Below are 21,005 nucleotides of genomic sequence, written 5' to 3'. Positions count from 1 at the left end.
ACCTCAGGTGTACAGCACCTGATAGGGAGCACATTTACTGCCTTAGAAAGAGACGCTGGGGATTCTGCCCAAAGGACAAACACCGGTTGCTATAGAGATATCCGTCCTCTTCAGATACAGATGGATCCCTCCAGGATGCGGTGCAGTTTCACTGCATCTCAATGCAGACAGTCAACCATTTCCTACTGTTCCTGTCAAAGTAGCTGAAATTTTCCCAGGCTTTCCTTAAAAGGAGGCGGCAAGCCAGCTTTCTGGAGAGAGGCACCACTGACTGGTGTTCATTGTCATAAGTCATCTCCTCTCTGACGAGCAGTCTCTGCTGAGGAGAGCTCAGGGAGTCCAGAGCAACATGAGCTTCAGTCCGGATACACGCCGGGATCTTCTCTGTGGGAAGATGGTTCCTCTTCCTTTCCAGCCCTCCAGCCTGGTCCGAGTCTTCATCAGCTCAGATTTTTCAGGTAAATAAGCTGAAAGGTCCTGAAGCTGCTGAATGCATCGCACACTCTCTCTGCTAGAGTCTGCAAAGCGTTACTATGCGGTGAGACTAGTGTGCTTAGCAGCGAAGCTGTAAGCTTGCAGCTTTGTTTGAAAGTGAAGATGCCTATCATCTGCTGCATTTTATATACAGCTTTATTGTGTCACACCCAATTTGCACTTAGAACATGTCAGAGATGGCAGAATTCCGCATTGGTTCAGGAACCAATGGCACTTGCAGTGAAGCCAAGCACAGCCTAGGCACTGCTGTGCAGTAACAGCTCAGGGCAGCGCAATGCCTGTCTGCACACAAGACAGCAAGTTTACAGGCTTTCTCGAAACCCCGGGCAACTCATTTGATTCCCATCCACCACTGTAACAGCAAGAAATATTTGTGAAGAACCTCTCTTCTTGGACAATATCCAAATACTTCCCACTTCCTTTGCCTACTGGGGCACAGTTGCCAGACTGAGCTCCTAAAGTGGTAACTGGCAGTGGGTAGCAATGACTCAGATTTTCAGGAATTAAAAAAACTCAGATTCCCCTTCTTCCGAAAATCATGCACTCTGTGTCCATTTTTAAATAAGAAAACACAGACTTAGATAGGCTCTCAATTCCATAAAAAGTGCCTTCCAAAGAAAGAAAATCCTGCAGCGCGTCCTCCCGCGGGAGACAGTGTGATGAATACGCTGTCTGGACGGTGAGGTGTTTCCAGCCTAAGCAGACAGGTCAGCATTTACAGAAACAGGTACAGCTGCAGTTTCTGGAAAGAATGTACGAGAACTGCAGACAATCTGAAATTAGTGGGCATATAAGGACACAGCTAGCATTAAGATTTCACCTGCAACACCTGTCCAAGTTGTAGTAGACCTCACATATTTTCAGGAACAGTTTTGGGACTAAGGATGTGACACATGATTGGATTTTCAGCAAAAGACAGGGTTATAAGTTAAACCCACTCTCTCACTGTGAAGTCTGGAATCCACGTGGGCTGGAGTTGTAAAGCCATACAAGGATTTTCCATAACTACTGGAGTCTTAGTGAGAGCTAATGAATTATTCCAGGGGTATTACACTGAGAGTGCTTGCTCCCTGTTGGACAGCAGCGCAGACATGATAATTCCTAACCCAAGGGAGCCCTTTCCTCATCTGACCTGGCACAGACTTCATTAGCGATCACTTTTCACTTAGAACAGTCCCAAGGAAAGCTGCAGATACAGCCATTCCCCACCCTAATTTTAGTATGCCCTCTTGTACTACTTTATCACACGATGATGTAGTGCCATGAGTGTTTACAAAATTTTGGGGAGAGAATATTCCAGTTTTGAAGAAATTATAATCTCACTGATGAAACATATATAAGCAGAATAACGTCCTTTATATTCCGCTTGTGTTTTCATTTTGCAGGTGTGAAAATTATCTGTGAATGTAAGAACTATCTATGAGTGAACAGGAGAGGGTGCACGCATGTGTGTCGGGGCGATCGGCTAAGTCCTGCCCCGAGGGTCGCGAACCTGGAGAAGCGGCGGAAGAATGCAGCCGACTCAATGTGAGTGATAAGCAAGCTTCGTTTATTACAGTTTGGTTACACAATTTATAGAGTGATTAATTAGCTACTACATATTGCAAAGTTAGAGCTCATTATTGGCTAGCCAGCTAAATGTCAACTCCGCCCATACTCCCTCATTCTTCTCCAGCTGCAACCTGTTTTTCACATTCTTGCTAACCGCAGAGTTGATTTGTTAAATTCCTTGTTCTGTCAAGGACACCGTGTGCTAAGCTTAAAATGGATTTTCTACAACAAGCAATTCGGTCGAGCCTTGCCATCCCCCCACACTTCCCCCTTTTTCTTTTTAAATTGCGATAGGGCTCCTAATAGATGAGAATTTGTTAAAAATACACAAAGGTCAATAGGGAGGTCGGGGTCACGACGGTGGACGAAACGTGAGGCAATCTGGTCAGCAATTTGAGAGAGGATACGCTGCTGTTCCGACGTAAGTTGCACCGGTGTGGTTGGGTCTGTCCCACGTAGTAACGGTCGAAGGCTGTCCAACTGTGCGTTGGATATTCCGACGACAGGACGGATCCATTGGATGTCTCCCATCAGCCTCTGGGCATCATGTAGCGTGTTGATTGACGTGTTGAGTTGTAGTTTTTGTGGTTGAATCTGAGAGTCAGCAATCTTCCAGCCTAGATATAGCCATGGCGCTTTCGTTTGAATTTTTTCAACAGCTATTATTAAGCCATTCTCTCTCAGTGTCGTATGTAATAGCTGAACTTGTTCGGCGCTGAACTCCCGACTCCTGCGCGAGCAGGATATCATCCATATAATGATAAATTAACGTGTGTGGCCATAATTTCCTTAAGGGTTGTAGTGCATTGTCCACATACAACTGGCACAGCATGGGACTATTCTTCATCCCTTGTGGTAATACTGTCCATTCAAAACGCTGTGCTGGCGCCTCTTTGTTAACAGAGGGCAAAGTAAACGCGAAGCGTTGCATATCTTGCTCGTGTAATGCAATAGTAAAAAAGCAATCTTTTAAGTCCACTATCAACAGTCTCCAGTGCTCTGGTAACATAGCGGGGTTAGGTAGTCCTGGCTGCAGCGCTCCCATCGATTGCATTTGAGTGTTAACTGCCCTTAAGTCATGTACTAGCCTAAATTTTCCAGATTTTTTCTTGATCACAAAAATTGGGGTATTCCAAGGGCTTGTCGATAACCGCAGATGTTTTTGGTCTAGTTGTTCTTGCACTATTTGATGAGCGGCGGCGAGGCTTTCCTGCTTTAACGGCCACTGCTCGACCCACACTGGTTCGTTCGTTATCCACTGCAATGGGATCGGGAAAGCCCAGGTTGCAGTGACCGTTACTGAAAAACCTTCTCGGTGGTTAGCACCACCCCCAATTGGTCAAGAACATCTCTTCCAATTAGACCATTCACTCCAGTCGGGAGGGGCATGACAGTGACTGGCACGGTCGCATGTCTGTTGTCTATGATTATCAAAATACGGTCCACGCTCCGTTGTACCGGAGTGTATCCCCCCACTCCTTCAACTCCTCGCTCCATTGGTTTCGTAGGCCATGTTTTAGGCCAGACCCCTTCTTCTATAATAGTTAAGTCAGCACCTGTATCCAACAGCAGCGAGAGGTGGATCTGTTGACCCCGGGCCTCTAGCGTAGCCATCGTAGTCGGTCGACGGTTCATAGACATGGTCAGAAATACTCCTGCTCCCGTTGAGCCAAATCCTCGATCCTCCCGGGGGGTGGTGATTTTCGGGGAAATACCCGCAGTCAGGTGCGGCAGCGGTACCAATTGGGCAATTTTGCTGCCTGTTGGAATATGTATTGGCGGAAACGATGTCTGGACAATGATGCTAATAGTCCCGGTAAAATCGGCGTCAATGAGTCTTGGGATGACCGTCAAACCTTTTAGGCTTGTTGACGAGCGGCCGAGTAATAACGTTTCACATGCTTGTTTATTAATAATCACTGGTCCCTTTACATTGCTTGGTACTCGTTGGGGTCTTTGATCCAATAGGGTGACAGTTACTGCCGTTGCCAGATCCATCCCGAGGCTGCCGGCTGTTGCTGGTTGCAACTTGTCGCTGACGTCGTGGTGGGCGTTGGTAAGCTGGGAGCTTCTTGTTGCACTGCTGGAGCTGCTACTTGTGTCGGGGCGCGGCGACTCGACGCGCTCATCCGACCGTTTCCCGACTTGAGGCATATCTCGGTATTGTGATTATTCGTACGACAGTTCTCACACCACACCCTCGTGGCTTGACAATTTCGCCTCATATGTCCTTCTCGCCCACATCGGTAACATTTAAAGCTTCGTGGCGGCTTCGGTCGTGCCTCCGCAGCATTAACTCGAAGGGGTTGCAGAGCGGCGAACACTTGCTGTTGGAATTGCTGTTGGGCTGTGAAGGCCTGTTGTTGGGCTTGAAGGATATCGCTTCCTAACTGTTTCATAGCCTCGACCAACATAGCTTGTGGTCCTACCGGTACCCTACTCATTCTATCCAACATCAGTTCTACTGTGGCATCAGCGGGTAAAGAACTTATGATGTTTCTGGTTTGAGTATTCGAATTCTGAATAACACACTGCCTTAGCAAAGCTGCCCTCATCCACTCCGGTACATCTGACTGTTCTATGGCACTAGTGAGGCGATCAATAAAGCGAGCAAAAGTTTCCTCCCTTCCTTGCTTAATGCCCATATAGGACGGCGAGGGCTGTGCGGTTTTAACGTGTTCAAGAGCAGCTCTAGCCGTACGCATAGCCTCCAAGCATCGCTGCGGCCCCATCTGCAGTTGTGCCCTGATTGTGACAAAAGGACCTGCCCCCATCAGTTGTTCTACTGTTACGCCTCGCAGCGGATCGCCCTGCTCCCGCGGCGTTTGAGCGGACGCTTCACAATATCGCTGCCAATGGGCCTGCCACAACAATAACTGCGACTGAGTCATAATCATTCGCATAATAACCTTAATATCCTCAGGACAAAGCACAGCACCCCCCCATATATAATTCAACATCTGCTTAGATGGCTCGCCGTGCAAACCTGATTCATTCACCGTGTTCCGTAACTGTGACAACAATTTCCAGCCTAACGGAGCATGATTACCATGATAATCCCCATGCGCATCTTCTTCAAACGCTACCGGAAAGGCCAAGGGGAGAAATTCCCCTGCCTCAGACGCTTCGTCTGCCACCTTCCTCCAATTAATACCCATCGGTCTCCTACAGGTCCCACTATCCTTTCCCGTTTCTTTATTCCCTTGCTCCCCCTTTCCTTGCTCCATCCCTTGCTGCTCCACCTTCCGCCCTATCCCTAACTCCTTTTCTTCCTCAGCCTCTTGATTGTTACTAGACCCTTCCATCGTCACCTTCACTTTTTCCCAGCACGGAGGCTCCGGGACCTTACTTGTACTAAATAATAAGGCATTGTCTCCAGGGGGTGCCGTGGTTCCACTAGAAAACAAGGAACATCCCGCCTCCGGCGGGGGGGCTGACGGCTCTACCTTTTCCAACTTCTGAGTAACAACGGCCGCAAGGTTTTTCTCAACTTTATACCTCTTAATGCAATTGATAACCTCCCGCCACGGCTTCATTAACTTTTTACCTATCTTGTCATCATCAATCACCATATCCCATAACACGTCTCCAAAATCCCTCCACTCCTTCTCCTCAAATAACGAATCTGGAGTCTTAAAAAACCCCTTGAGCTTACCGGTTGCCACTAGTCCCACTAGCTGTTTAATACAACCAAGCTCTACTCCCCGCTTTTCTAAAAAGCGCTGTAATAACTCTAGGGCTACTTCCTTATCCATACCTTTAACAATAAGCCTTTATCCTTTAACAACAATTAAAAACATATACCTGCCGAAGCGATATCCTTGCAGCCCTTAACCTGTAGCCCTTGCGGTGGCGAGCGTACGCAAAATCACGTAGTCAGGCTCCTAAGTCGACACACCACAGCGCAGTGTTCGGTCACTTCTGCCCCCTGGTCGCTGCTCCCAGTGCCCCGCTCCTTGCCGCTGCTCCAGGTCGCTGTTCGGGCGCCAAATGTCGGGGCGATCGGCTAAGTCCTGCCCCGAGGGTCGCGAACCTGGAGAAGCGGCGGAAGAATGCAGCCGACTCAATGTGAGTGATAAGCAAGCTTCGTTTATTACAGTTTGGTTACACAATTTATAGAGTGATTAATTAGCTACTACATATTGCAAAGTTAGAGCTCATTATTGGCTAGCCAGCTAAATGTCAACTCCGCCCATACTCCCTCATTCTTCTCCAGCTGCAACCTGTTTTTCACATTCTTGCTAACCGCAGAGTTGATTTGTTAAATTCCTTGTTCTGTCAAGGACACCGTGTGCTAAGCTTAAAATGGATTTTCTACAACAAGCAATTCGGTCGAGCCTTGCCATCCCCCCACACATGTGGGCACGGGGAGTGAGCTCTCATGCTTGTGCTTGTGTGCATATATGTGCTTACTTTTCTTCCTGTTTGCTTTGTCATCTTAATTTACCTGAAATTCACCTAGTTTGTTTTTGATTTAATTCAGTGAGTACATCACTTCAAAGGTGTCACAAAGATTTTTCTAGAAAGAGGTAATCTCTCTTGTAAAAAGCACAGCAGGGGAAGCGGCCATAAAAATTTCACAGACCTGAGTGTATGAAAAGATTCCCTGTGGGTAGGATTGCCTTTTATTGTGGCTGTTTATCACTGCTGAGACGGCCAACAGTGTGCCTGAGTGGTCTTAAAATAGGATGGAGGATTTGCCACAGCAAGATGTGAGAAATATATTTTTCTGGATCAATGCTGCTGTATCGTATTCTAGAACTAGGAAATCCAAAATTTCCAGATCCAGAGTCTTCTTCATACTAGCAAATAAAATCACAGTGTGACAAGCCAGTATGGAACCTTGAAAATGCACTCGCAGTAATGTCACAACGTGGGCACAAGCCTGCAGACATCTGGAAACCACAGTTTTACAAGACTTAACCACAACGTCATCTATGTGAAACTCAACACAGATTAGGTGATAGCAGCACAAAATGTGTTTTTGCTGTAAGGTCTAACATGACACATAAGCAAAGTAAAATCCTGGCTCCCGATTCCTAACTTCTGGTGTGCTGCCCACGTCCTTCCGCACAGACATGGCTACAGAAAGAGACACCCTCCTGGAGAAAGCATACCCCGAAGCGCTGGCCTTCTGTCAGAAGCACGGCCTAATGTTTGAGGTAAATCACTTCTCTCTATCCTGTCCAAAGGCCATCAAAATATGTGGGATGGAGGTAAAAAAACCCAAAATGCTCACAGGTTTTCCATCTCCCTAGAAGCCTCCTAAGAGTCAAATACTGCTGTACCAATGTCCTTGAACTTTTGGATAAAGTGTATTTGTATGCTTGAGTTGTATGGACTTCAGTGGTGGCTAATCATCTGCAAGCACCTGGACACGAGGGTCTACATCATCCTTTTGTTTCTATAATCAACTGGAAAAAAGTTCCATGCATAAATTCCACTGGATATACTTCAGGGGTAGTTGAACTAGTCCACACTATACTAATTTGCACTGAGCTTCTAGCATAAAAGGGGTTACTGAAATGTGGGGGATCCTTATCTTCTATGATAGAAGATAGGCTGGAAGTGTTGCAGCAAATAACCTACAGTCATGAGGCTCCTTGTCCTGAAAGACTTAAGTTGCTTACTCGGTCATCCATGGTCCAAATCCGTAAGTCTTTCACAGGAGAAATCCCTACTGAGAAATTTTGAGTATCTCAGTGTCTTTTGTAGAGTTCCAGTAATTACAGTTGCATACCACTAGTGTTCATACTGATGTAAAAATTAAACGTGATAGAATGACTTTATTTTCCCATGTCACTGTTTTTATGATAGCATTGACTAGTCTAAGAATCTTAAAAAAAAAATTTTTGTGCAGGTAATTGACCTGAGATGGGGCATTTCTGAGCTTGCAGACCCTGACCACAGAAACACAGAACTCTCTCTGGAGGAAACTGCAGCCTGTCAGAAGCTGTCAGCTGGTCCCACCTTCATCGTAAGTGGTGCACACTCCATCCCTATGGCTGAAGTGGGACATACAGGGCAGGCCACACGCACTCAGGTCTACTGGACAAGGAAGGTGGTTTCCAAAAGTAATTAGCCTGCCCGAGCAGCTTCACAAATCAGCTAGCTGGTGGGGCTGGGATGTCAATAACTGCCAGTAGTCCCTCAAAGACAAAAGAAGCCCTGACAGGCGCACACACATAGCCCAGCCCTGAACGCGGAGTCTCTTCAGAGCAGACGATAACAGGGGTTGTGTGTATTAACGAGCAGATAGAAGAGGCAGATGGAGAAACACATAAGGAAAAGAAGCTTTTGCTCCAAGCTTGCTTCCTGCCCAGTAACTCAATATTGAGGAGATTTTCTCAGTAACTAATAAAAACAAATTCCCCATGCAAAGAACCAGAAATGAAAATGCCATAGCACCCGCCAGGGGCAGAATGGGTGTCACTCTGCAAGCTGATACCTGTTCCATGCTTCTGCCCTGCTCTAATTCCTCCAATCACCCCTTCCAACCACCGAAAGCTCCCCACGGCAGCAGCCCACCTCAGCTGCCTTGAAGCACTTTGGTGACAGCCCTGAACAGAAACCCACGCGCAGAACTTTAAGCGTTGCAGAAGGGGGGAGGAGGCTGAGACACCTGCAGAAGTGCCAGGTTGCTTCCTCAGGTTGTTTTGGTTTTAGAAAGGGAGAAAGTTTTGCTGAACAAAGAGAATAAATATACAGTCCCAGGGGGCACAACTGAAGCCACAGGTAAATAAATAAGCAATTAAGTATTTGTGCAAGCTGTGCCTGATTTCCCCTGAGACACTTCCACCAGAGGCCAGCAACAAGAGGCAGAGACCATGAGAGCCTCACCACGGCGTTACTGCACCCACGAGCTCACTGCCGCTGAGCTCCCTGCAGCTCACGCCTCTGCCAGCAGCACCATCCCACAAATGCAGATGGCACCAGTAGGCACCCAGGCAGTGTCTTCCTCAGACTGGTTCTCAGTGCGTACTTAGAAACCTCGGCAGAGCCAGCCACAAAGGTCTGACTGCTCCCTGTTCCCTTTACACACACCAGAAGGGCACTGCTCAAGGATTACACTGTGGGTTTGCACTCTGAGCTCATCCTGGCTGTTTCCAGGCTGTATGGATACTGGACGCTGACCCTTTTCAGGATCCCTCTCTTTCCCAGCCCAGCCTTTAGTCCTAAAAAGAAGTCCCCAGGCTCAGTCCTGTTCCCTTAGTTCTTCTCCACCCCAGAGCCAAGCTTACGGCACCACTGGCCAAAGTCCCCAAACCCATTCTGCTCTGTGCTTCCACCACCTCACCTCCATCATTCTCCGCTCCCTCCAGACACACCGTCAAGGCCTGAGGAGCAGCTGCTGTAAAGCCACTTCTCCCCGACCATGGGGCAGGCTGGGACTCTGCTTGGCTGTCCCCATCCAACACGGAAGCCACAAAGGCGCTGTGGGTACCAGCAGGGTTCCCGGGCAGCCCTCCCTGGCAATCCTAGGCGCTGGGGCAAGCAGCCAGCCCACAGCCCAGCTGTTGCTGCAGATGCAGCGCCTGAATGCCAGACCTTTTTTGCCTGTTGCAGGGCCTCCTGGGAGACCACTACGGGCACCAGACCGTGCCCCGGCTCATTGAGGAGGAGGAATTTGAGGCCCTAGCTCTGCAGCTGTCACGGGACTCCGCGCAGCTCCTGACGGAGCGGTACCGGCGGGATGAGAACGCGCTGCCCACCGGCTACGTGCTGCAGCCGGCTGACGGGCAGGCCTGGCAGCGCCTGGAGAGACGCCTGGCCCCGGCGCTGCGCCTGGCAGCCCAGAAGGCAGAGAGGCGCGGGCTGCTCAGCCCAGAGCAGAGGCACTGCTACCACAAATCAGATGTGTTCCGACAGGGCCCTGATATCCTTCTAACCTTTGTTTCAAGACAACGTCCGATCGTATACAACAGAAAAGACGCTGGGAAGGAAAAGACTTGCTAACTATCTGCCATATCCCGAACCCTGAGGAGGGAGGTTGCTGCTGACTAGCAAACAGTAATACCCGAGACGGAAACTTTTCTCCTTTTCCCCCCCAATCTCCCTGACCACATCCAGGAGTATGCCTAGCTCAGAAGGCATGGGGAATGCTGACCTGCTCGCATCACGTGAAACACATAAGGACCAGGGGATGTCACATGCATGTTGCTGGATGGCTTTGCCTGTGTTCTGTTCTGAAACTGAATGCTCACATCTCCCTCTAATTTTTTTTTTCCTTTGTAGCGATTGAATGGGAGATTGAACAGGGCCTCCTCAATACCCAGGAGAGCAGCCCGGCAGCTTTCATATTCCTCAGAGAAGTTGAGGATTCTTTCAAACAAATTGGGCAAGCGACAAACAGTGAGCTGTTAGAAAAAGAGGAGTCTGGACAGTGAAGCGAAACAGCTGCTCAGCAACCTTAAAGCAAAAATTGCAAGCCATTATCCCAAACACCTCAAAGTACACACGTTGGCATACAGTAAAGACTCTGGGAACCCTCAGGGCAAGGAGAATCATAAATACCTGAAACAACTTTGTGAGCAGTTCACTGCTGTCACTAATCACCAGGTTTCAGAGAATCTTCAATATCAAGGACAGGTCGGCGAGGAGCCAGGGCAACTTCTGCAGGAGCTGGGCCACCACACCGCTCTGTGCCTGAAGAACTGCAGATTTTTCTGTGGGAGACAGAATTTATTGGATAACCTTTTTGATTGTATTAGGCAGAACAATGATAAAACCCACACAACCCTCATCCTCTATGGGCCACCAGGCTGTGGAAAAACATCTGTGATGTGCAAACTATCCGAGCAGGTGCAAGCTGTTCTAGGGCAGGACAGTGTAGTCATGCTTCGTTTGCTGGGGACATCCCAGCTCAGTTCTGCCATTCACAGCCTGCTGAGGGACATCTGTCTCCAAGTGTGTTTAGCATTTGATTTGCCACCACCTCCAACCCAGACCAAGCAGGCTTGCACTGACTTAGTCTTGTTCCTCAGTAAACTCCTCCTCACTGTCTCCCGTTGTGGCACACACACACTGCTGGTGTTCCTTGACTCTGTGAAGAAATTAATTCCTGGTGATGGTGCTCACCGATTCCACTGGCTCCCTACAGATTGCCCTCCAAAGGTCCACATCATCATTTCCATTTCCACAGCAGACCCTGATACTCTGAAAGCTCTCCAATATGCTGTGCCTGAGGCTGAAGCGTACTTTGAAGTGGGACCCTTGTCCAGTGAGGAAGGTGAGGAGATGCTAGAGACGCTCTTAGCATCAGACAGATGACGGCTAAGCCCAGCTCAACAGGCCTATGTCCGTCAGAGCTTCCCTGGTGGTGGGCAAGCCCTGCTCTTCAAGCTGGCCTTCCATGAGGCCAGAAAATGGGCATCTTACACTTCACCTTCAGAATTAGTGATTGCTAGCACAGCCCAGGACGCCATGCATCGTCTGTGTGAGAGACTGGAAAAGTCACACAGCAAAGTCCTTGTGGCTCATGTGCTTGGCTACATCGCTTCCTCACGGTGAGTACTGCTGTATCCCTGATGGAACAGCCCATATTTCCCACTGTTCATAGGACATCTGTCTAAATACAGCCAAAACCAGTCAAAGCTCTCAGTGCTTTGAGCCTGTGAATGTGTTCATACATACATATAGCAAGCAGAACATTTCTCTCATACCTGGCAGCCTGTCTAAACTCTTGTCTTGAAGGGAGATGTTCTGGGATTACTTGGAAAAGGAAATTATCTCCATGGCTTATCCAGGGTCTAAGCTCTCCGCTGAGACTGCCATGTGTGCATGTGAGCTGATGAGATTTTTGGTGACTAGTACTTTTGAACTGCCAGAAAAACCACTCACCCTCCCACTACAGGTATCAGTGTAAACAGTAAGGAGGAGGATAAATGATTTCATCTGTCACACTTCACTTGCAGAAATGGGCTGTCAGACACGGAGCTGAAGGACATTTTATCCCTTCACGATGAAGTTCTCTCTAAGATTCACCACTGCCACCTTCCTCCAAGTAAAACTATCCTGCGCCTTCCTCCCCTCCACTGGGCATGGTTACGCAGTGACATGGGAGCGTGCCTGGCAGAACAGAAGGCAGATGGCTTCACTCTGCTTTGCTTTGCACACAGGTACTCTCACAGGGCAGAGAGTGAGAAGCCAAGCCTCTGAGCATAGGATGTTCCCATCCTGGGCTTTCAGGCACCCTGCCAAGGCTCCTCTCCGTTCTTAAGCTCTGTCAGTGCTCAGACTCTAGCAAAAACCCAGCACTAGCTCCCTCTTCCAGGACATCTATTACTTTTTCTCTTCCCAGGCAATTTGTTGAAATGGTGCAGAATTGTTATCTATCAAAACAAGACCAAATCAAGAGGCATTTGCTCCTGGCAGATTTCTTCAAGGGGACTTGGAGCTGGGGAATGAAGAAACCTCTTACGCTGCGACACTTTAGCAGGACCTTGAATGCCGACAGGAAGGTGAGGAATATCGGCAGGCATTTCCATACCTGTAAGCTCTGGACCAGGGCCCTGTGTGTCCAGACTGCTGGACAGGGTCTGAAATCAGGAGACAATGGAAATAATAGTAAATAACACTGTTTAGTGCTTTCATTAATGATTTCAACACTTCAACAATGACAAAGATACATATTTTTAAAAGAAGTATCTCTAACCAAGGAGATTTAAAGTCATTTTACAAACTTTGTCATGCAGTCTTCATATACATAAAAGGCTACTGCAACAAGGAAGGAAGGAATTTATTATTCACATCTGCCTTAGACTGTAGCAAGAGAAATGTAGAGTCATGAAAAACATTTCCTACTAACAGGAAAACAATGAAAGCCCTGGAAGTGCTGTCTGGCACACCATGAGACAGCAGCTAGTGCTGAAGTTGTGAAAGGAAACAGATCAATCCACAAGCCACGTCTCAATCCACTGTTTGGTTACTCCTAGGTAGCCCCGCAGCCACTCTGGTTCTCTGATACTGTTGCAAATCTGAGGAAGTTGAGCGAACTGCCATTTCATTTACTTAATGCTGGACAAATTGAGGACCTAAAACGGGATGTGCTGGGTAAGGACTGGGCAAAAGGGGGTAAACAGTGCTCTGCAGAGGCATGCTTCAAGCCTACAGCCACAGATAAGAATCACAGCCTTTCTGCACAGCATCAGTAACCACTGTGAGAAGGAAGCTCGAGAAAGAGAAATAAGCTAACTTTTATGAACTGTTATTCTAGAATTATCACCACACTGCTTTAGTAGCTGAAAGAAATGATCTAGATCCTCCAAACGCTGAGAAGAAAATATATTTTAAAACCTAACAAATTTGAAAAGAAAATACATAGAGCATTTAAGAGGCTACAGAAGGAACTGTGACAATGGGAGCCCTCCACTTCCTCAGCAAATGAGCCCTGGTTCCACTGCTAGTGACTGTTAATCCTTCTGTCCCCTCCTTCCCCCAAAAAGCATTTTTTTATCTCAGTCTTTTCAGAATAACTATGCATTCGCAGGGCTGATGTTCTCTGCTGTAATAGCATTTATTTTATGCAGGGAATATGAACTGGATCAGCTGTAAAATAATTGCCTGTGGAATAGAGAGCGTTGTTGATGACTTTGCCATGCATACTGAATGCATCAGCTGTCCAGAACTACGCCTTGTGCAGGACACACTCCTCCTCTTGAAGCCTGCAGTCAGCAGCATACGCAGCCCTGAAGGTAACAGCTATGTCAGAGTGACAGAGCGTGACGCAAATGTTTACCAGAGGAAAGAATAGGAATTTTCCTTTCCAAGTAAAAGTACTTTTCTGGGAATTACAACCAGTGACAAAGTTCTCTGTCCTGGAATCCATCAAGATTTCTGTATGGGAAGCTGAGGTTTCTCCTCTGGCAACAGACATTTTGTCTCTGATTCGAGCAGTTTATCACAACCAAAGTGTCCATTGCCCCACGTCTAGCAGAAGCACCTGGTAGCTCTCCAGATTCCCTCACAGCTTTAAAGCTAACTAGAGGTGAGGGTACACAGCGCTGCTCCTCCGTCTCCTCCTCAGCATAACCACTCCTCCCCCAGAGGAAAAGTCCTGCTACACCGTCACATTTGCCTGTGTTTTACACTGTAGCCTTCCTTACATTATCCAAGTGCCTGGCCAGCAAAGGCCAGCTCAGTTCATCACATATTGTACATCACATAAAATATAACTATGGCAGCTCTCAGAGGCCCACCACAGTCATGATCTAAAACGTTTTTTTGTCTCTGCCCTCTTAGGAGGGAGTGTAATATACACAGAAGTGCTGGCCAGGCTTCTTCATTTCATGCCTTCTTACCCGGAGGTCATCGGGAAGCTGTGCCAGCAGCGTCTAAGCTGGTGCAGGGCCTGTCCCCATCCTGTTCTCATCCCACTGTGCGGATTTCTCCAGCCGCCTGCTGTGCCCCTACACACAACACTCACCGGATTCCTCAAAGGTAGGGTTAGTCCTGGGGACAGATACAGCCCACGAATATATCTAATCATCCATCTGGTATAAATGAGATCCAAGAAACGTAATAAATAAACAGAGCAGGAAGGAGAGAACATCTATTTCTGTAGAAACCGAGTTTTGCCTGTGAGCTCACACAAAGGCAGGACAAAGGTCCACTTGCCTTTGTGCTCAGTCATGCACCAGTCCCATTCACAACTGCTTCAACAAATGAGGATAAAGTGGGTCATTTTGTCGTCAGGACAACAGAAGCACACACTGACCTAGATATGTCTGAGGGAACCTAATCTTGCTCTTGGCACAGGCTACGGGCTTCAGAGAGCACAGGGGCTTCCAGCTGGAGAAACACAGCATATTAACAACCTCAAAATGTCTTTTTTCTGTCTGTGGTATCATGAACAGCCTTCCCTCTTCATGTCTCATGGCAGGTGTCACAGTGATGGCACTTAGTTCTGATTACCGGCTGCTGGTGGCAGGTTCCCAGGATGGCTCAATGCTTGTCTGGAATACGGAAGTTTTTGAGATGCTGCATGCCCTTCCTGGGCACTTCGGTGAGCCTTCTACACTTTTTATGGTTGGAAAGGTCTTTTCATGTCTGAAAAAAGCTCTGACAGCTTGGCAATCCTGGAGCTGTAGGCACACAGACACCTCCCAGCTGCCAGCATTCTCTCAGCTGCTGAAAGCACTGAGAATCCCTCAATTTGTGAACTCTTGTCTTATCTTATAGCCGAGGTGAGGTGTGTGAAAGTGTTTGGAAAAGGAACCTGTGCTGTCTCAGCTGCTATGGATCACAGTCTGCGCATCTGGAATTTGATCTCTGGGAGAGCAAGGTTTATCATCCAGGATACACATATCAAAGAACAGCCCTCACATCACCTTCACGTGGATGAGGGGCACATGATTGTATATTCTTCCTCAGATACAAAGGTATGGACAGTCTTTAACGTAAGGCATGCTGAAAGAACAACTTTAGAAGTTACAGCCACAATCACAAAGGTTGTAGATGAAAAAGCTACCTCAGTCCTCGCTAGTCCTGTCTCTTTTGCCACCTCTTTACTAGGTCAATGCTTGGCACCTGGAGACAGCAGAACTCATCTTCCAGATTTCTGGAGAGGCATCAGATGCGTGGATGTGTTCCGAGGTATTCAGTCCAAGGCTGGTGATTATGACTGTGTCTGAAGGAGGAACGCTGAGTCTGTGGAACAGCAACACCGGTGAGCTGAGATCCAAATATCAGCTCTCAGGGCTACAGGAAGAAACACCAACGTCCAATGTTCCGATCCAGAAGCAAGGGAAGATGATAGTGGGATTTAGCGAGGGATCTCTATGCATGGTACACATCTATCTGTGAAATCTTCTTAAAGTATCTCTTGTATTTTCTTACATTATCCAGAGGTTTACTGAGCCAGACAACAGTTCTGGTAACAAAAGAACCTTCCTTCTCCATTCTGAATAGAGCATCCTCCTCCGACTTCCATATCCTAGCTCCCAAATGGACAAGCATACCACTTTCTATCCTGCCACACTTTACAGCTTTGCCCAATACTATGCAGCCAAATCAAATTTCGCTGATAATTTATCCTCTTTCCTTCATGAAAGAGGCAGCTCAGCTATCCTAGCTTCATGTCTCACTCTTGCCTTATTTTTGTGCAGATCTCTTCTGATGGAAACAGTCTGCTAGAGAAGCTTCCTGGAAGGGTTTGCTTTGTGGTGGTGTCAGAAGATCAGGTTCAATAGCATCCATTCCTTAGGACAGTCTTGGTAACAGCTGCTCTCCCATGCCAAGCGTCCTTTAAAAGGGGCCACCAGGTGGAATTCCCCATTAGCCTGGCCTTACTCAACTATTGTCCTTAAGGGGGTAACAAAGACTGGGTGAAATTCTCTTTGTAAAGAAGCAGAACGTTGCCTGTGTACCAGGAGCCCTTTCTCAAGGGAGTGAGATCTAACCAGGGAAAAGGACTTAAGCTGACATTGTTATTTTTTACGGTTTCTAAGCTACCCTTTGGGCTTACCTTTAAAGAAATAAGGAATTAAATCACGTGTGTAAGGACATGGTGTTGAAGGGGATTAGAGACTTCCTCAGCTTGATAAATCAGTAACTAACATTTTATTGTTTTAGGCTTTGAGGAGTATGTGCAAGTGTACCTGGCAGACTCAAAGGGATTCCACAGGTTCCCAGCGACAGATCTGGAACACGAAGGAGTGGTTCATACGGCTGTTATCTCTGCATTATTGTTACTGGTTCTCAGGCTGCATCTATCCAGGTAGGAAGGAAGGAAGGCAGGCTGGGCAACTTCCCAAGCAGAAGCATCTCTTACAAATCCAGCTTACAGAATACACCCTGATCCAGTAAAGCGGTCGTCTTGATCCCCAGCAACCAGTCTGGGGGTTGGATTTGCCGTTCTGAAGATGTTTCTAGTACTGCCACCCTTCTAAAAAGATGACAACCGTTGACCCTTCTCTTTATTGCTTCAAGCCTTCCTGTTCTCCTTTTATTTTTGACACTCAGTGGAGAGCACTTCATCAGTTCAGAGGGCCAGCCTCAAGCCAGTGTATGCCTGAGGCCTGAAATACAATTTCATTTCTGAAATGCTTTAAATTTGAACTCCTAAAAGCTGCCTTGCTACCCGTCTGTGAGCAGGAGCCAGACGGAATACGCAACATCTCTTGCCAAAGAAAGAGCTAAACAGCCAGTACAGTCCAAAACGTGCAGGACCTAATTAAGCATCCTTCAGAGCAAAGGAAGCAAGTGGGCTGGATGGCTCCAGGTGCTTCAAACATTTGTTTTAGAGTCAGAAGGCAATGCTTTGCCTTCTAGTAACAGGATGTTATTCTTTGACTACTTATGTTTCTGTACAAGTCAGTTAAGGTATATTGTTCTACCTCTTAAACAGGACTAAGGAAAAATTAGTTCAGGCACTGACTTCTCCCCCTGACTTTTCCCAGGTGTGGAGTTTATCAGAGCAGGGGTATCTGTCCGACACACTGGATGCCATGGGAGCACCAGTCACACTCTTAGCCCTGTGCGACTGCACTTTGGTTTCTGCCTCCCACAGCGCACCGTATCTGAGAGTGTAGAACCTCATCTGTGATCATCAGCAGAAAACATTGGCATCTGTCCCCAAGGCAGCCTGCGCCGCACTGTCCCACGGAGGGAACTATGTTTATTTCACCCAGCCTGAAGACACACATAAAGTCGTCATCTGGAACGCCACAGAAGGTGAACTGCATCACAGAAACACTGCATTAAATTAAGCATGCATGTGGGGTAGGACAGAAACAAAACAACTCACAGAGGCAGCAAAGGTAGGGTTAGTTTTGTGAGCATATGACAAGCACAGTCTGCTCCTTTCTGGTTTTTCTAAGCATGAGATTCAGGAAAATTTGTTTCAGGCTTGGAGAGCTTTTTAATCTCCTCTCCAAAGTTTTTGTACAGAATAGCTTATTATTATGATATAGGAAAACTGGAAATATGAGTAATATGTAAATTATTTCACAAATAAAGTAGCCAATTGTGGCCCCCATCTGAGGGAAGACATTCACCTGCAGCTGGAGTAAGAACAGTCTTGCCGATTTCCTTCTTTTTACAGGTGAAGTGTGCGACACACTGGACACCTCTGCCCGAGTGAGATGCCTGGAAATAGCTGAGCAAAACCAGCTCCTTTTCACTGGGCTTGCATCTGGAACAGTGCTTGTCTTTCCTCTGAACTCCAGGCAGGACGTAGCATGCATCCCACCTCCAGAGTCACGGAAAGCAGTCAACGACATGGCAATCAACAAGCAGGAAAAGCAGCTTGCCATAGCATACGATGAGTTAGTCCTTGTGCTGGATATTATCCCCGCAGATCCATGCCCAGTGATCGACAGGCCCACCTACACCTTTAAAACTCAGATCCCTGGCTCTGATTTCCAGAGTGGCTGTCCTTGCAGATTACAGAGTCCTCTATGGCACGACTAGCGGGGACCTGTTCCTTTATGACTGTCCTCGGGCCCAAGCGTTTCCTTTGGAAGGTCACCAAAGCCAGATCTCCTGTTTGGAAAGCAGCCACGGAGAACAGCGGGCACTCAGTGGATCAGAAGATTCCCTGCAGTGCCTCTGGGACTTGGAGTTCGGTCAGCAGGAACACGAGATGTGCTATTATAAGGTACTACAGTGGTAAGACAGTGTCAAGAGTCGACTACTGCCCTGAGGTGTCGGGGAGGATCTGACTGACAGAATGCCCAGCTCTCAAAGAGAACACCCAAATCCCGCACGTAGCTGTTCAAACTATTCTCAGCACCTAGGTCTCATTTTAAAGCATCCTTACACCTAGATACACTACCGAGGTGTCAATGCTGCCTAAGTGAGTGAGTACTGTTAACACCACTCTGACACTAAACATAAGTCACAGGACTTATTTATCTACAGCTTATTACTGCTCATTTACCCGGTGTAAGCCAGACGACACAAACCAGTGAAGAGAATGAGACTTCACAAGTTGCCAAGAGCAACAGAAAATTGGGTAAAGTGGGGCAGCTCAGGAGCATCAAGTAAGTGGAAAAAAAAGTGATGGAGGAGGTTGGATCAACGCTGTTACCCTTTCACCTGACAATACCCCACAGACACGTCTAAGCTGCTCCTTTCCATAGGCGGAATAACGGGCTTTAGTGCGGTCACACTAGGCTCTTTGCCGCACAGCCAGAGTGCTTCACAAGCCAGGGGCTTTATTTTGTGATACCTCCCATCCTCCTTCCAGGATGGAAAAAATCTGTCTTTATTACCTCTATTCTTAAGCACAAATCTGTCTTTATTACCTCTGTTCTTAAGCACTGAATAACCACTGTATACTCTAAGGCATCTTCACCTCAACCTGTATTTACCAGCACAACAATCTAATCCTAACCATCCATTTTCAGCCCACGTCTCTCCTGAAAGGCATTTGCTGTGCTGGCTTCTCAAAGGACGATAAGTACTTGTACACTGGATCGCTGGATCAGTCCATTACAGTCTGGGATGTTGCAAGCGGTGAGTAATTGTGACATGCTAGCAACTACGAGAAACTCTGTGCTCCTTCCTGTATCAAACAGGCTTGTAGCATCCTTCATGTTGTAAGAAGGGAAACATACCATACAGCAACAGTTTGGGAAAGTTTCAGAAGAGAGGCTAGAACACCGAACGCAGGGGCAGCGCACTAGCACTGTGACTGGAAGCTGCAATTGCAAGCCGACAGCTGGAATATCCCAGCACGCAGTAGGGAAAAAAATATTCTGGGTTCAAATGTCAGCAGTGGGTTTACAGGCAAAGCAAGAAAGGTTTCTGTAAGCTTCTATCACACAAATCATCTGTAACACGCTAAGGAGAAACAAGCAGCGTGCCTTATTTTCCTCCCCTCTCCTCCTTGCTCTTCATGTCACCCAGTTTTACTGAGTTCAAACTGTCTGGTGACAAGGGATCATTTGAGGCAAGTGGCACATTTTAAGCCCAGTTCTACCACACAGTAAATTCTTCATTCTGAGCTTGGTTTCCGCAGGTGCCTTGCTGGCCGTTCAGTGCGTGTACACCGCTGCAAACAGGATTGTACCAACCGCAGATGGATTTGTTGCAATAACAAAAGTCGGTTACAGAATCCGAGAGAAGTTTCACTGTCCTAAGACCACCCCTTCCCGGCACAACCCACTCCAGAACACCGCGGCAATGTGTACGGTAAAATCCAGAAAGAAAGAGGGGGAAAACTCAAGGAAGCAACAGTACAACCAAGGAAATCCTTCCGGGAGCCTGACTCACACCAGCAAGCCCTCTCCAACCTGCTCCGTGGTGTAAAGCGCGGAGCTGAGCGGGATAAACCCGCGCCAGCAGCCAGCACCGAGCCTGCGGGCTCCTCCGGCCATCGCTCGGCCTTGGCGCCGCAGAATTGCCATATTAAACACGGCTGAAAACCCCCTGGCTGCAGGTGTTGGGTCTGTCGGTACCTCGGCACCATCCTGCTGCTGCCGCGTACCACAGCAGCGACCGCCTCAGGAGGAAAATAAGGGAAAACACCCCAAACCCACCCCGAACCGCCCCCAAACCCACCCCAAACCCCCATTCTGCCCGGCTGCGCCAGAGCGGGCACTGCAGCTCGGTGCGGACCGCTGACCGCAGCCCGGCCGGAGACGAGCAGCCGCCGGCGGGCACTCGGCAGCGCGGCCTTCCCGCACGCCCCCTCAGCTCTCCCCACCAAGGCCACCGGTTCCCGGCACAGAGACACCGGGGCTTGGGCCGCCGCTGGCCCCTTCGGGTCTCGGCTCCCGCCGGCCGCCACCCCCTCACCCCGCCGGCGCGGACCCCCGGTGATCCCCTCCCCTTCCTCCTCTCCCCTCACCGGGCCCGGGGCCGCGCCGCTCCCGCCATGGAGGTTGAACGACCGGAAGCAGCGCCGCGCGCTCCCGGGCGGCGCCGACGGCGGCCGCGAAGGTTCCGCTCCGGGCCGGGCCGGGCCGGCGGCGCCGTGCGCGCTGACGCAGGCGCCTCCGCACGCGCTGACGGGG

The 21,005-nt window shown here is 48.4% G+C and overlaps 2 protein-coding genes across 6 annotated transcripts; one reads left to right on the top strand and one right to left on the bottom strand.

Moving 5' to 3' along the window:
- Positions 1-2,092: 2,092 nt before the first annotated feature.
- LOC142364530 (uncharacterized) lies at positions 2,093-20,954 on the bottom strand. Of its 5 annotated transcripts, none has more exons than XM_075444168.1 (4): positions 20,840-20,954; positions 12,536-12,584; positions 10,561-10,712; positions 2,093-6,079 (listed from the first exon to the last, which is right to left on the bottom strand). In XM_075444168.1, the coding sequence occupies exon 4, from the start codon at positions 5,799-5,801 to the stop codon at positions 4,023-4,025; it is 1,779 nt and encodes a 592-aa protein (XP_075300283.1). In that variant the 5' UTR covers positions 5,802-6,079; positions 10,561-10,712; positions 12,536-12,584; positions 20,840-20,954; the 3' UTR covers positions 2,093-4,022. The 5 variants fall into 5 exon arrangements, with proteins under 5 accessions (XP_075300283.1, XP_075300286.1, XP_075300285.1 ...); XM_075444171.1 differs by lacking the exon at positions 20,840-20,954 and adding an exon at positions 14,471-15,257; XM_075444170.1 differs by lacking the exon at positions 20,840-20,954 and adding an exon at positions 14,346-14,431.
- Positions 7,125-20,298, top strand: NWD1 (NACHT and WD repeat domain containing 1). The gene is given in 21 exon segments (XM_075444102.1): positions 7,125-7,208; positions 7,907-8,023; positions 9,613-9,952; positions 10,282-10,414; positions 10,416-11,552; positions 11,961-12,164; positions 12,347-12,506; positions 12,981-13,098; positions 13,575-13,739; positions 14,290-14,484; positions 14,927-15,049; positions 15,226-15,425; positions 15,559-15,831; positions 16,152-16,230; positions 16,606-16,722; positions 16,725-16,762; positions 17,445-17,718; positions 18,089-18,402; positions 18,404-18,643; positions 19,395-19,503; positions 20,009-20,298. Coding segments are annotated over 21 exon segments (4,710 nt in total).
- Positions 20,955-21,005: the final 51 nt, after the last annotated feature.

The sequence above is a fragment of the Opisthocomus hoazin genome, chromosome 27 (genome assembly GCF_030867145.1).
Source record: "Opisthocomus hoazin isolate bOpiHoa1 chromosome 27, bOpiHoa1.hap1, whole genome shotgun sequence".
Taxonomy (NCBI): Eukaryota; Metazoa; Chordata; class Aves; order Opisthocomiformes; family Opisthocomidae; genus Opisthocomus; species Opisthocomus hoazin.
The sequence above is the reverse complement of the archived record's forward strand: the minus strand, read 5'-3'. Positions and strand labels throughout refer to the sequence as shown.